General features: G+C 40.9%; 1 protein-coding gene across 1 annotated transcript; it reads right to left on the bottom strand.

The window, feature by feature from the left end:
* Nucleotides 1-92: 92 nt before the first annotated feature.
* sgo2 (shugoshin 2) lies at nucleotides 93-11,239 on the bottom strand. Its single transcript, XM_042336549.1, has 9 exons — nucleotides 11,183-11,239; nucleotides 9,091-9,264; nucleotides 8,385-8,560; nucleotides 8,095-8,199; nucleotides 7,711-7,772; nucleotides 6,543-6,781; nucleotides 3,000-5,564; nucleotides 1,902-2,064; nucleotides 93-459 (listed from the first exon to the last, which is right to left on the bottom strand). The coding sequence occupies exons 2-9, from the start codon at nucleotides 9,221-9,223 to the stop codon at nucleotides 348-350; spliced, it is 3,555 nt and encodes a 1,184-aa protein (XP_042192483.1). The 5' UTR covers nucleotides 9,224-9,264; nucleotides 11,183-11,239; the 3' UTR covers nucleotides 93-347.
* Nucleotides 11,240-14,079: the final 2,840 nt, after the last annotated feature.

The raw sequence follows: 14,079 nt of genomic DNA, 5'->3' as shown, positions 1-14,079 counted from the left end.
CAGTGTCACTTAGCTCTACACAGTATACGCGAATGACTCACATCAAGCATCAGGTTTGATCTTGGACACAATTACTCTTTAGCAGTAAGAAATACAGCTTTAGCCATCGCCAACTTTAATATCCAGAGAAATTGAAAACACATGTGCCAAAACTACACGTGATCGGTGCTGCATTGGAAACAGAACATATTACAGGCTACCTTGTGAAAATTAATATTGTACCTAAAAGTACTTAAGCCAAACCTAATAACCAAACTGATTGAAATATATTCTATTGATAACTAAAAAAACACAATATTAGTGTCAACGCAAATAGAAAAATCAAATCCTTCGTCTATCCCAAACAATTAATCGTGTACTTTTGGTGCACTAGAACATTTACTTTTCTTTCTTCCACGTTTAAACACAGGGGATCTCAGAAAGTCTGAGTCTGTAAACTGATCACCTCGACGTAGTTTACTGCAAAAAAAAGATTTGAATATCGCAGATTATTAAATTGCCATTGTTATAGATATTTTTACACTTTACAAGTTAAAATAATGCTTTTCAAGATCATTTTTTGTTAAATTAGAGCTCAGTTAAATTTTCCCTTTTGGAAATAAAAAAATTCTGTTCTAAACAAAATAATTATCAAATGTACACAAGGATCATGCAATTCATAGAAATACAATCAGCTGAAACTAACATGACAGAAATGCATCAGACAAGGTCACACAAGTGGGATTAATATTAAGGAAAACAAGTTGAAAGAAGTTAGATATATCAAATAATTTTCTCAGGAGCCCAATGTGGGTAACAGCCGAAAACCCTAACTGAGGTTGAAGACCAGTCAAGAATAATTAATGTCTGATCTGTAGTTCCTCGAAGTTTGCTAAATTTGTTTAGACGTTGCTTCTAAATTGTTAAAACACAAGTAACTGCAACATTGCCCAGATTCCAACATCAATAATGTACCTGATGTCTATAACTGTATCCTAACCACTTGTAGATTACTTTTCTATATAAAGAAACCTACATTATCAACTGGTGCTTGTATTGCTATGTGATACAGTTGCCCCATCTGCTGGACAACAAAAAGACAATCAGCATGCTTGACCATAGGTGTGGGTATGCAGTAAGGACTTGTTGTGTACTGACTGAAACAAATGTGCAGCATGAATACAAGCTGGGGAAAACACTAATACTGGTCAAGATTCTGAAACAACAAAAGAAGTCACCTGCTTTGGTAGTGTGAAAAAAAAGAGTGAGCCTGCCTCAGAACAAGGCTGTGAGCAAAGTGCAGTAGGGAGATCATCTGACACCACATCTATTGAAGAGCATTCCACATTTTATGAGAAGCTTGTGAAGATGAGTGAGATATGTTCAATTTTAACAGAGCTTAATAATTCTTGTCTATTGCTAATTTTCACTTTTTAAGTTGGTTACATAACTAATGTGACTAATTTCAAAGATTTGGGGTGTGTGTGGCAGGGGGTGGGGGAGGGAATAGCTGGGAAATGTAACCCTGACTTAAACCTAAAGATGCAGCATCCTCTTCCCCCATTGTGAAGTAAAATGTTATTCTCGTTGAACCCATTTGAACTGGCTTAATAATTCACTTAGGATCAGCTAAAGGCAGAGATCTTAACTAATGTGTATCATCATTCCAATAGAGGTTTTATTCACAGTACCAGTCGCTTCTTGGATTAACTGATGAAATGTCAAAAAAAAGTATGTGCATCATAAGGTTTTAAAGTTATCTGTATGTGATGAAATGAAATGATGACCAATTAATTCAGGTAAAAAGTTGAATTCCCAATACAATTTTTACCTGAATTATTTGGTTGTCAGTCAAATTTTAAACACACAGGCCAAATTTTAGTTTTGGAGAGGAAAGGAGAAGTTGCAAGAACTCGACTTACTTGTTGAGTTTTGGTTCTTTGTAGCTGACAACAGAAGCAGCTTGACGTCTGCTCCGTGAACATGTAAGGAGGGCTGGCTTTGTGTCATTAAGATTCAACTGACAATCGAGTTTGCAAGTAGTTGTATTGGTCACATCTGTTAGGGCTTTACTATTTTTGATGCCTGCAGAAGGAATAGAAGTGAGGATTTCATACAGCTGTAGGTATGAATGCAACAAGTTTAAAACTGTAGTGGCATTTATGATTAACTGCAACATAATACAGATGATGGAAAGATAGAAAACTGGATTTAAAGGAAATATGTCCTTTGCAACTTTTTCTCAAGTCTATGATTAATTTTGCAGAATCTGGAGGATTGTGCAACACAATATTCTTGATGTATTTAACTTCACTGTCCCTTAATAACATCTACTTATAATATAAATGTGCATCAGTCTGGCTCAGGAGTAACAATCTTGCCTCTGAGTTAGAAGCCTCAAGTTCAAGCGGCATGTCAGGGCTTCAAATCACATAGTCTAAGCTGACACTCCAATGCAGTGCTGGGGGTGTGTTGTATTGTTGGAGGTTCAGTCAATATTCTGAACTAAGGTTCAGTCTGGTTCTTCAGATGGGCGTTAAAGATATCATGGCACTTAGAAAAGAGAAGGGAGTTTCTTCCAGTATCCTAGTCAACAAATCTCCCAAATAACATTGGTCATTCATCTCACGGCTGTTTGTGAAACATTGCTGTGCACAAACTGGCTGCCATCTTCACCCACAAAACAGTAAATCCTGTGAAGCGCTTTGAGATGTCCTCCTGACGTGAAAGGCACATTACCAATGCAAGGATTGCCATTATTGTTATTTATTATTAAATTATTTATTTATTAAATATATTTAATATATTTAATAAATACTAAGTTAAATATACGTGCAAAAATATGTAGTTCTTTGGTCATACTGTATTCCTCTCCCCATCCAAATATATCCCTAAATTCAAACAAATAAGCTACTCCATAGGATACTGCTAGTGCAGGCACTTCAAAGCCATTTATTGTTCATGGGAAGTATTAAATATACTCAAGTTATTATTATGGTATGCAAATATACAACACTTACTTGCATCAGAGGTAGTTGGACTCTGGAGGCTTCTCTCAGGAATCCTTGGACACTGTCTCATTGGGAAATCTGGAGTAGGAATTTCTGTCTTTATGACTGATTCAGTGAAAGTGTTTCTCATACAGGTTTTTTCTATAGGTCTGTTCTGTTCAGACAAAGCTGGTTTATTCTTTACCACTTTATTGCGCGCTGATTTTTTCTGTGATTTAACTGAGCGTACAGAACCTTGTGCAGTAGACTCACAGAATGCCATTATCCTTTGGTCAGTTTTTTCGTTTGTATGGTTACTGTTTTCACATGGAACATTAAAAGTTTTATTAAATGCTTTTGGACTATTGAAATGTTCAGCTATCACAAATTCACACTGCTCTTGATCTTTTTCCTGTTTAAATCGTTTAAGTAATATTTCTTCAGTATTCTTGTTTACTATGTGTGTCACAAATATTCTGTGGCCATTTTCTTTGATACCAACAGCCGTTTCTTGTGAAGTTTTTGAAGTCACACGATTATCTTCTAGGTGTTCAGTGTTTACCGTTTCATGTTGTTCTGTACTTTTCACATGTGCAGTTGGGTTAGATGAACCTTCTTTAATATTCACACAGACATTAGGGATCACATTTGTTTTCTGGCCAGTTCTTTTCTTACTACGATTAATGTCTTCTTGGGGTGCATTTGTAGGTCCACTATCTTCTTGTGGACAATCTAGATGTTGAGCTGTTACCATGTCACACTGATCCCAACCTTTCTCCTGGTTAGTTGATTTGGATGAAATTTCTATAGTATTCTTGTTTACCACAAATGTTCTCCGGCCAACGCTTCCCTCAATACCATCATCGGTTTTGTTTATAGGAACTATATGTGTTCTTCGGCTAAACCTCTCCCTCACGTTAGCAGTACCTTGTGAAACATTTGAATTCCTATTGCTCATTTCAGCGATCTGCGTGACATGTTGTTCTTCATCGACTGAAGAACTTTGGGCAACATTGCTTATCAGAATATGTTGACAAGCATTTGAAATACCATTGCCCTCTTCTGGACTATCTAGATGATGATGCAATTCATCTTTCTGCTTCAAAATTGGAATACACAAACTCTTAATATTCTTATACCTTCTAGGCACTGTAACTGTCCGGTCATCTTTTTTCTTCGAGTTTATGTTATGTTGTGAAGCATTGTTCTCTTCTAGGCTTCCTACATGTTCATTCACTGCCACGTTATGCAGTTCTTCACTGGATGAAATTCCGGCAACACCAATATGTCCATCATGCACCACAAAAGTCCTTCGGCTATCTGTTTGCTTCAGATTATTGTGTGAATCAACTAAAATATTGCTCTCTCCTAGACTAACTAGATGAGCTACCTCCATTTCATACTGCTTTTCAGTTTTCTTTGTTAAAATTGGAATACATGAACTATTTTTAATCCTTTTGTGTCCTTTAGACACAATACCATCCTTTTTCTTTGTATTGCTATTATCTTGTGAAGCACTTACAGTTCTATGGTGTTTTTCTAAACCATCTTTATGTTCATCCATTGCCATGTCACACTGTTCTCCACAAGATGAACTTCCTGTAACATCATCTCCATTCAGCACCACAAATGTCCTTCGATCAACCCTTTTCTTCAGATTATCTTTTGAATTATTGGAAACACCATCTAGATGATCAATTATTTCCATTTCACACTGCATTTCAACTTCTTTCTGTGCAATTGGATTCTGCACAACTGTTGTTTGCTCAACTTTTTTCATATCACAAACGTCTTTTTCTGAAGGATTTGAAATCTGACTTTGTTTATGACTGTACTCATTTTCATGCAACCTCCAATCCAGCAGGTCATCCTTTTGAATACCAAAAGGGATCTGTTCACAATCATCCAGAAATCCATTGTCAAACACTGGACAATTAGTTTGGGAACTTATTCTCCCTTTATTCCGCCGAGATTCAGTATGGAATTTCGTCTTAGCACTATCACAATTCTTTTTCTTAGCCTTCTTACATTTTACTTTTCTCAGTGCATCCGCAGTCTCTGAGCATGTTTCTGTCATTTCCACATCAACTCCCTCAGTTTTCCTTTTTGTAGATTTAGTTGCGACGACGACAATATCTACCACTTCATTAGCAGTTAGATCCATGTCTGCATCAAAGACAGTTTCTTCATACTTATTTGGTTGTAATTTCTCAGTCAGCATTTGCGCACCACGTTTCTGTTCTGATTTCAGATCAGAAAGCTGATTGGAATAATGCATTGGAGGTATCTCAGCTTGTGCCTCAGCCAATTGGGTTCTACTAAACTGATCACAAACCTCCTTGGTCACAGAACAATGTGAAAAAGATGCTCTTGTCTGGGATATGCTTTTATTAATTATTTCAATAGAGTTTTTAGATGCTTCCATCCGGGAGAATGAAGATGTTTTTCTTAAGGTAACATTGTCACTTGAAAGCACGGCTCCAATTACTTGTGCCTCTTCCACTTGCTCAGCCATTGATGCTGATGCTATATGCAAACTGCTTCTCGTAGATGTTCTAGCCTCTTGAGCAAGTCTTGGAGGATTTGAAATGGTCTCTGAAATACACATAGAAAACATGTATAAATTAATTCTATGTAAGGGAGAAAATAATTCCATTGCCATCTAGTTGCACATTGAGATGTTAAAATACAAACTTTAAAACATGGGTACAGTGAAGCTTCAAAATTGAAGAGTTGACTTCCAGGCTTCAATTCAGGCAATTTCTATTTATTTCTTATTATCTAAGTTACAGTTTCAATTTGTTTTGCTCCAATCATGCTTTATATTGGAAATAAATGCCACAAAGAGTATAATTCATGTATATGCAACCACGTTAGCATTGGATGCATGAGTGTTCTACACCAGGGTTGAGTAACACTGAAAGAAACTCAAAGGGACTGCACTAAAATGATCTTTGGCATAAGTGTGCATAAGTGTAACATCTTGGGCGGCAGACGACTGAGACCAGACATTAAAACGTGTCAGGTGCTGCTTTACTTTGCTGTTAAATAACGAGACATTTGGACATATTTGGTGCAGTCAACAATGTGATAAGTGGAAAGCTATTGCATCCATAAGATTAATTGGCCCTGATCAGCACAAAGGAAAATGTATTTTTTAGAAAAGAGCAAATAAAATAATGAATTTCTCCTTTACCTAGAAATCCTCAGATAGAATTTACAGAATTTGTAGATATGTGAGAAATGTGGAATTTTCACCACTTTTTGATCAAACAAAAGGAGTGCTTTAACAAAAATAACATTCCATAACATTCTGATTACTTAACAAACTGTCAAATTCAAACTTGCCATCAATAGTTACTTACATTTTATATTTGCATATCAAATATTGTCATTAGAGTGAACTGTTGTTACACTTCACAGTAAATTCTGTAAAGCCATTTGAGACAGTCTCCCAACATGAAAGGGGTTATATCAATGCAACGATTATGATCATATAAATAATGATTAGCAAAAATGAAGTAATGCCAACATCAGACCCAAGAAAAATTGTTTTCTCTTAGCTGCACTTACCTCCAACAGTTTGTCCAAGCTCAGTTTGCTCTATCTCCATGAAATTTAAGTCACTTAAAGAAACACGTTCATGATAATGGACATCAGATTGGCTGGATTGACGTTTCCATATTTCAGATGAAGATACAGTACTCTCTCCTGGAATTTCTACGACTCTTTTCGACGATTCAGTCCCAGTGGCCCAAATTCTTTCTTTATTAGTGAGCTTTAGTGGAACTCTAAGTGGCATATCATCGTCTCTGTAATCAAAACAGTTACCGTCAGATTAATCTCTTTCATCATAGATATTGTGAAGCTCCATACTTGTCCTTAAAGACTTTTATGTGTTATTCTACATGCAGAAAGTTATTTTTAATTTTCTCAGCACTTTTCTTCAGTGTTAACGGGAACATTACCTAATTCAAATGTTTGAAGAAGTCATTCACCACCGGGATAAATAAGGAGGAAGGGAAAAGAAAAATAAACAAAAAGTAATCCATCTGCTCACATACACAGGGGCATTTGAGAAGAAGTTAATTTGAGAAGTTTTTAATGTAGAAAATGTCATCCTGCTCGTAGTATGACTATCCTCTTCCTATATCCTACAAATAAAGGCCAAAATGTTGCTCTGAAAAGATGCTTGGGTCAAGTTCACAATTCTGGAAGATTGCCTACACGCCAGCTGGCAAGAGTGGAAATTCCAATATTGTGCTTGAAACTATTTGCTTATTATTCAAGGTCGGCAAGTTACATAAAACATATTGCAGCTGGATTTAATTCCATTCAAGTATCAAACTACCCACTTCATTTTTGCCTCAGGCAATGTTTGAAATAAAGAATAAAAAAAACTTCTCCAGCAGTGAGTGGACCTGAAAAAAAAATCACATTCTATTCATTTACAGAAATCATTGATGTAGATCTTAAAAAAACTAGCTCCTAATAATTTTCAGAATTTCTAGATAAAAGGAAAGCTATTTGACATTTATTTTCATGTTGTAGTTTTTCAGATCACTGTATAACACATCTATAGTATAATTTAAATAAACTCATAATCTGATAAGGAACAGCATGAAGTTTAAATACTTATGAATTAAAGAAGAAATGTGAATTTTTTATTTTTATTCTTAAATCTTGCATAAATATATCAACTTGATTCAAATCAGACATTAAATAAAAGCATTAATCTTACATTACTTCCAAGTCGTAGCTAATTCGTTGGGATGATGTCGTTGAACAGCAACGTTCTTCAAGCTGCACAAAGTACATGCAAAGAAGAGACACAAACCGATTAAACGTCAAATTCTCCAGTTAAGATCACTTACTCGTAGATTGTACTACGGTAGAGATTGGAAGCCAAATAACAGGAGTGCTTGACATTACACAAGGACAAGATTGTGATGCTCACACAGGCCATTTAGTCTTTGGTGCATTACATTAACGCATTTCAAAACAGAATGGAATTTTATAGACTTCAACTAACACTCTATTACATAGCACTACTGTAGTTAGAAACCTGCATAATTCCAGTTAATGCTAAATATCTCAAAAAGATAAAGTGAAGAAAGTTCCTTACGTCCTCCACGCAGGAATTGATAGCAGTTGTCAGGTGGCTAGCAGCATCCGTAAAAAGGCTATTTGTTTTCATCAAGATTTCTTTCAGAGCACAAATTTTAGCATTCTATTTCTCAGACAACAAAAATAAGAAGAACAGTTAATTTATGAAAGATATTATACTGACAGCATTTAACCACACATTAAATATAAAGTCACTGCTGCTAAAAATCTAGTCTAATTTAGTAAACTACAATTTATTTTCTGAATCTGAATAAACGTGAATAGCCAGTTGAAATTTATAGCAATTACCTGAGAGCTGAGTTTTTGACGGAGGATAGATATGTCATAATTTTGAACATTAATTTCTTTTTGAAGATTCATTTTATCTTGTTCAGCTTTTCTATATTTTGTCTTCTCTTCAGCAAGGGCCAAAGCCAAATCTTTGTTATTATTTTTCAACGAAACCTTCATTATAGAGGAATTGTCTGTAAGGAAAATAATTCAGAATTTGAGTTACAGGAATGAAAAGATCACATTTAAACCTTGAAGCATCTACAAAAGATTATCAAGAATCAAGATTCAGAAAAAAATGATTACTATTCTAAGAAGTCAATAGCTAAGAACGCAACTGTAGAGTACTGTGAGCAGTCATCGGAATTTGCCCCCTCAGCAATTCCAGATTTGAATCATGGGGGGGGTCCATGATTATATATATATATATATCATATATATATATATATAATATCCTCCCTCGCCACCTTCAAGACCCTCCTCTTCGACCGTGCTTTTGATCTCCATGCTTCCCCCCACCCGCCCCAACCCTCAGGTTGGGTCCGTAACTCTGTCTGTCCAGCGCCTTGGGATATCCTCCCAACATGAAAGGCACTACACAAATGTAATTTTGTTGTTATTGTTGTCATTTGCAAAGAAAAGACTGAGTGACAATCAGATCATAATATACTAGAAGTAAAGCCTAATATTAACAAAAGCTCAGCAGGGATAGAAACACACTTACTTAGGATCTTGGTTTTAATCTTGGATACCAGGGAAGCATTGTATTTTGTCTTTTTTAAAATGCCATTCTTTCTTTCCTTCATCTTTACAGAGACCTCATCCAAGTTGGTGCCAGATGTAGTTGTAGGCATCATTGTTCTTTTCGCACTTTGAGCGTTGTCACTTTGCACACCACCTTAAAATAAAGATTTTAATAGCTGGAAATTCTACAGTGAATACTTCTGTCCTACAAAAAAAAAGCAGAATCAAAGGTTTTACCAAGCCTCTTTCAATTATCCCAAACCTTTTGCTCACACCAAAAAATACATTGGAAAATGCAATGTTAATCTTATTTAAGATTTATATTTCAAAAAAGAAACCTCCTCCAGCTTCAGTGTAAGCTCGCAGAGCTGCCTGCGTTGTGCTGGATTCAGCATTTGAAAAACATTTGTACGTCCTCCCAAAGTGGAAGGCGCCCCTAAATGCAATTTTTTTGTTGTTGGGTCCATCAGCGGAGTCCTGTAGCTCAGTTAGAGCACTCGCCCCGCAAGTGAGAGAACCTGGGTTCGATTCCCGGGTGCGGCGAACCGTTGGGCAAGTTTCCTTACTCTGCACGCTTGTTTATCTAACACCAAGTATGAATCCGGTTCTTAATCGATTGGCGGATTGCTTTTCCGGGGGTAACGATCCATCCAGAAAGAAAAAAAAACATGATTTCTCAACCCACGGCTGTTTGTGGGACACTGCTCTGAGCAACTGACTGCCGCGTTTCACCCGCAAAACATACAGTCACTACCACTTAACAATATATTCTGTGAAGCGCTTTGAGAAGTCTCGAAGAAGTGATAAAGTGCTAATAATCAAATATGAGGATTATTATTATTGTCGGAAGTGAAAGCTCACGTCAGTAACAACAATAATAACCTTGCATTTGACACAGCGTCTCATCACGTCGTTGAGACGTCTCAAAGCGCCTCACAGAATAATAACGATAACAAGTTACACTGTGTATGTGTGTGTGGGGGGGGGGGGTGGGGGCTGTTTGAATGTGTGTATGTGGGGGGCTGTGTGTGTGTGTGAATGTGGGGGGGGCTGTGTGTGTGTGTGTGGCGGGGCTGTGTGTGTGTATGTGTAATGGGGGGGGGGCTGTGTGTGTGTGGCGGGGCTGTGTGTGTGTGTGTGTGTGGAGGGGGGGCTGTGTGTGTGTGGGGCGGGGCTGTGTGTGTGTATGTGTAATGGGGGGGCTGTGTGTGTGTGGGGGGGGCTGTGTGTGTGTATGTGTAATGGGGGGGGCTGTGTGTATGTGGGGGGGGGGGGCGTGTGTGTGTGTGTGGAGGGGGGCTGTGTGTGTGTGGTGGGGGGACTGTCTGTGGGGGGAGCTGTGTGTGTGTATGTGTAATGGGGGGGGCTGTGTGTGGGGGGGCTGTGTGTGTGTGTGGTGGGGGCTGTGTGTGTGTGGGGGATGTGTGTGGTGGGGGCTGTGTGTGTGTGTGGTGGGGGCTGTGTGTGTGTGTGTGTGTGTGTGGGGGCTGTGTGTGTGGGGGCTGTGTGTGTGTGGTGGGGGGACTGTCTGTGGGGGAGAGCTGTGTGTGTGTATGTGTAATGGGGGGGGCTGTGTGTGGGGGGGGCTGTGTGTGTGTGTGGTGGGGGCTGTGTGTGTGTGTGGGGGGGACTGTGTGTGTGTGGTGGGGGCTGTGTGTGTGAGTGGTGGGGGCTGTGCGTGTGGGGGGGGCTGTGCGTGTGAGTGGGGGGGCTGTGTGTGTGAGTGGGGGGGCTGTGTGTGTGGGGGGGGCTGTGTGTGTGGGGGGGCTGTGTGTGTGTGTGGGGGGGGCTGTGTGTGTGTGTGTGTGGGGGCTGTGTGTGTGTGTGTGGGGGGGTGTGTGTGTGTGTGGGGGGGGGGGCTGTGTGTGTGTGTGTGTGTGGGGGGGGGGCTGTGTGTGTGTGTGGTGGGGGCTGCGTGTGTGGGGGGGGGAGGGGAGAGCACAGGCAGAGCTGGGTCTTCACGTCGGGTCAGCTCCGGGGATATCGGGGCGGGCTGAAGGCTTCCCTACCGGTGGCCCGGGCCTGTATCAGGCTGTCGGGGAGGGAGGGAGGGAGGGAGGTCGGTCGGTTACCGTTGCTCTGGAGGCTCCGGTGGCGGCAGTTGGACGGCTCGCGCCGCTCGCGCTTCGGAACCCAGAACAAATTTGAATGTCGCGCTTCCGGCGGAAGCTCAGCGGCCGTCTCCCATTGGCCGCGAGACCCCCCCCTCCCACGTGATGGGGGAGCGGTGCCTGATGCCCTGGGCCCCGCGCAGTTGGGAGTGACAGCGGGGTGGGCGGGGCCGGGCAGGGAGGGGGCGGGGCGATCCTGCGCTGGGCGTGGTTTCTCTTCCATCGTTTTTGCTGCTGCGATACTGTGTCTCTGAGAAATAATAATAATAATAATAATCCTCGCATTTGATATAGCGCTTTTCACGTCGGGAGGACGTCCCAAAGCGCTTCACAGAAGACACTGTAAAGTGAATTGACTGTATATTTGTGGGCGAACGCGGCAGCCAATTGCGCACAGCAATGTCCCACAAACAGTCGTAGATTGAAAATGACCAATTTATTATTGTTTTTTTTTGGAGGGATTATTATTAGAAAATGCAACGAATAAACTTATCAGTGATAATAATAATCCTTTGCATTTGACACAGCGCCTTATCGCGTCTTCGGGACGTCTCAAAGCGCTCCAGGGAATATACGGTAAAATGAATTGGCTGTATATTTTGTGGGTGACGCTCGGCAGTGCCCCACAAACAGCCGTGGTATTGAGTGACCAAATTATTATTACTATTTTAACTGTAACAGATTTCTTAGAGTTGTAATATATAGATAGATGTGAAACGTGCAGGTTATATGAAAGCATGCACCTACTTATAATAACCTGTAGTAATAATAATCCTTGCATTTGATATAGTGCCTTATCAACAACAACACCACCACCAACAACAACAAGATTACATTTGTATAGCGCCTTTCGTGTCGGGAGGATGTCCCAAGGAGCTGGACAGCGTACAGCATTTCAGACCCGGGGGGGGGGGGTGGGGAAGGGAGGGGAGGGGAAGGGGGGTGACCAATGGCATTGTCGAAGAGGAGGGTTTTGAGGCAGGACTTGAAGGAGGCTAAGGAGGGGGTGAGGTGGAGTGATTGGGGGATGGAGTTCCAGAGGTTGGGGCAGAGTGGCTGAAGGCTCTCCCACCAATGGTGGGGCGGGTGGGTCGGGGGACGTGGAGTAGCCAGAGCGGCTGAGCGGAAGGAACGGGCGGGTTGATAGGGGGTTAGGAGGTCGCAGAGGTAAGGTGGGGCGAAGCCGTGGAGGGCTTTGTATGTGAGGACCAGGATCGTGAACTGAATCCTCTGAAGGATAGGGAGTCAATGGAGTCGAGCGAGAGTGGGGGAGATGGGGTCACGGAGTTTGGTGCGGGAGAGGACACGGACTGCGAGTCCTGGATTATCTGCAGCCTGTGGAGGGAGGAGTTGGGAAGGCCGACAAGCAGGGCATTTGCATAGTTGAGCCTGGAGGTGATGAAGGCATGAACAAGAGTTTCAGGGGCCTGAGGGGGTGAGGTAGTGGCGGAGTCGGTCGATGTTATGGAGGTGAGGGAAGGCAGAGCGGGTCATGGCTTGAATGTAGGGGAGAAAAGACGTCATTGAAGCAATTCAAAGAGCTTCACAGGATATACTGTAAAGTGGATCGACTGGTGGTTTCTCCCAGTGTCTTGGCCAACCATCCCCCAACTAAAATTGGTCATTCACTTCATGGCAGTTTGTGAAACATTGCTATGCACAAATTGGCTGCCACATTTGCCTACACAGTAAATACACAACTGCATACATAGTAAAATCCTGTGAATTGCTTTGAGACATCTCGATGATGTGATAAGGTACTATATTAAATGATTATTATAATAAAAAGTAAACAATTTGCACTTATATAGGATCTGTCACATAGGAGAATGGCTCAAAGCTTTTTACAATGATATAGTGGGAGACTAATGGGGGAAGAGGTAGTGGGAGATGGCCAAACCCCAGTTGAACAGATTGTTTTAAGATGGGTTTTAACAACAACAACAAATTACATTTGTATAGCCCCTTTCAGGTCAGGAGAACATCCCAGGGCACTGAAAAGCAGAAAGGGATGGGTGGGGTATTTGGGAAGTGTTTCAAAGAACGGGGGCAAAGGTTTGCCCACCGATGGATACATAAAGTAAGCCAGGGTTGGTGGAGCAAAGGCGGTGGGTGGGTATTGGGACTGCACAAGATCACAAAGGTGTGTGTTTGTGTGGGTGGGAGGGAGGTGAACAAGCTTGTAGACATTTTAAAGATTAGGATCTCAAAAGAGATCTGCCGGGAGAATTCTTTTTTAAAAAAACATCATTCTCTGCTGAACTATTTACATATAAATACATGTGTCAAAATGTAAAAGTGCATGTAAAAACACCATTCTGGAGGGATGACAGATATCTGACGGTCCAAAGGGCCTCTATTCGTACGCAAAATATACAGTCAATTCACTTTACGGTATATTCTATGAGACGTCTCAAAGACGCAATAAGGCGCTACATCAAAGACAAGGATTCTTCTTCTTATTTTTACCCAGACCGATCTTGTGATCTCGTCAGATGTCTGGATGCAGGAATGGGAAGGTGGTTTGTGTGGTCAAAGAGTGCCTCCCAGTGGTGTAACTAAAAATGGCAGACAGACTTTGAGACTACCTGCTATTGTTCAGTTCAACCACTGGGTATCACTCTTGGACCACCCAATCCATTTTAGGAATGTTGAAGGAGGATTGTGTGGTCAAAGAGTGGCATCCAATGGTTTAACTAAGAAACATTAGCCTTTGACCACACAGTCCACCTTCCCATTCCAGCAGCCAGCTTGGTGCATGCAGTGAGGCACACACGCTGTGTGAATTTCCTGGTTAAACTCGCTTATTCAACAGCTGAATAAACAGTGTTTTCAAATCAAAACTCTGGCAACATTAA

The sequence above is a fragment of the Callorhinchus milii genome, unplaced genomic scaffold (assembly GCF_018977255.1).
Source record: "Callorhinchus milii isolate IMCB2004 unplaced genomic scaffold, IMCB_Cmil_1.0 Scaffold6, whole genome shotgun sequence".
In the NCBI taxonomy this organism is placed as follows: Eukaryota; Metazoa; Chordata; class Chondrichthyes; order Chimaeriformes; family Callorhinchidae; genus Callorhinchus; species Callorhinchus milii.
The sequence above is the reverse complement of the archived record's forward strand: the minus strand, read 5'-3'. Positions and strand labels throughout refer to the sequence as shown.

Coding starts and splice junctions, on each gene's coding strand:
- sgo2 (XM_042336549.1), bottom strand. CDS start 9,223: ATGATGCCTACAACTACATCTGGCACCAACTTGGATGAGGTCTCTGTA. Junction 5,565..6,542: donor GCTTGGACAAACTGTTGGAG/GTAAGTGCAGCT, acceptor TGTGTATTTCAG/AGACCATTTCAAATCCTCCA. Junction 460..1,901: donor AAAGAACCAAAACTCAACAA/GTAAGTCGAGTT, acceptor TTTTTTTTGCAG/TAAACTACGTCGAGGTGATC.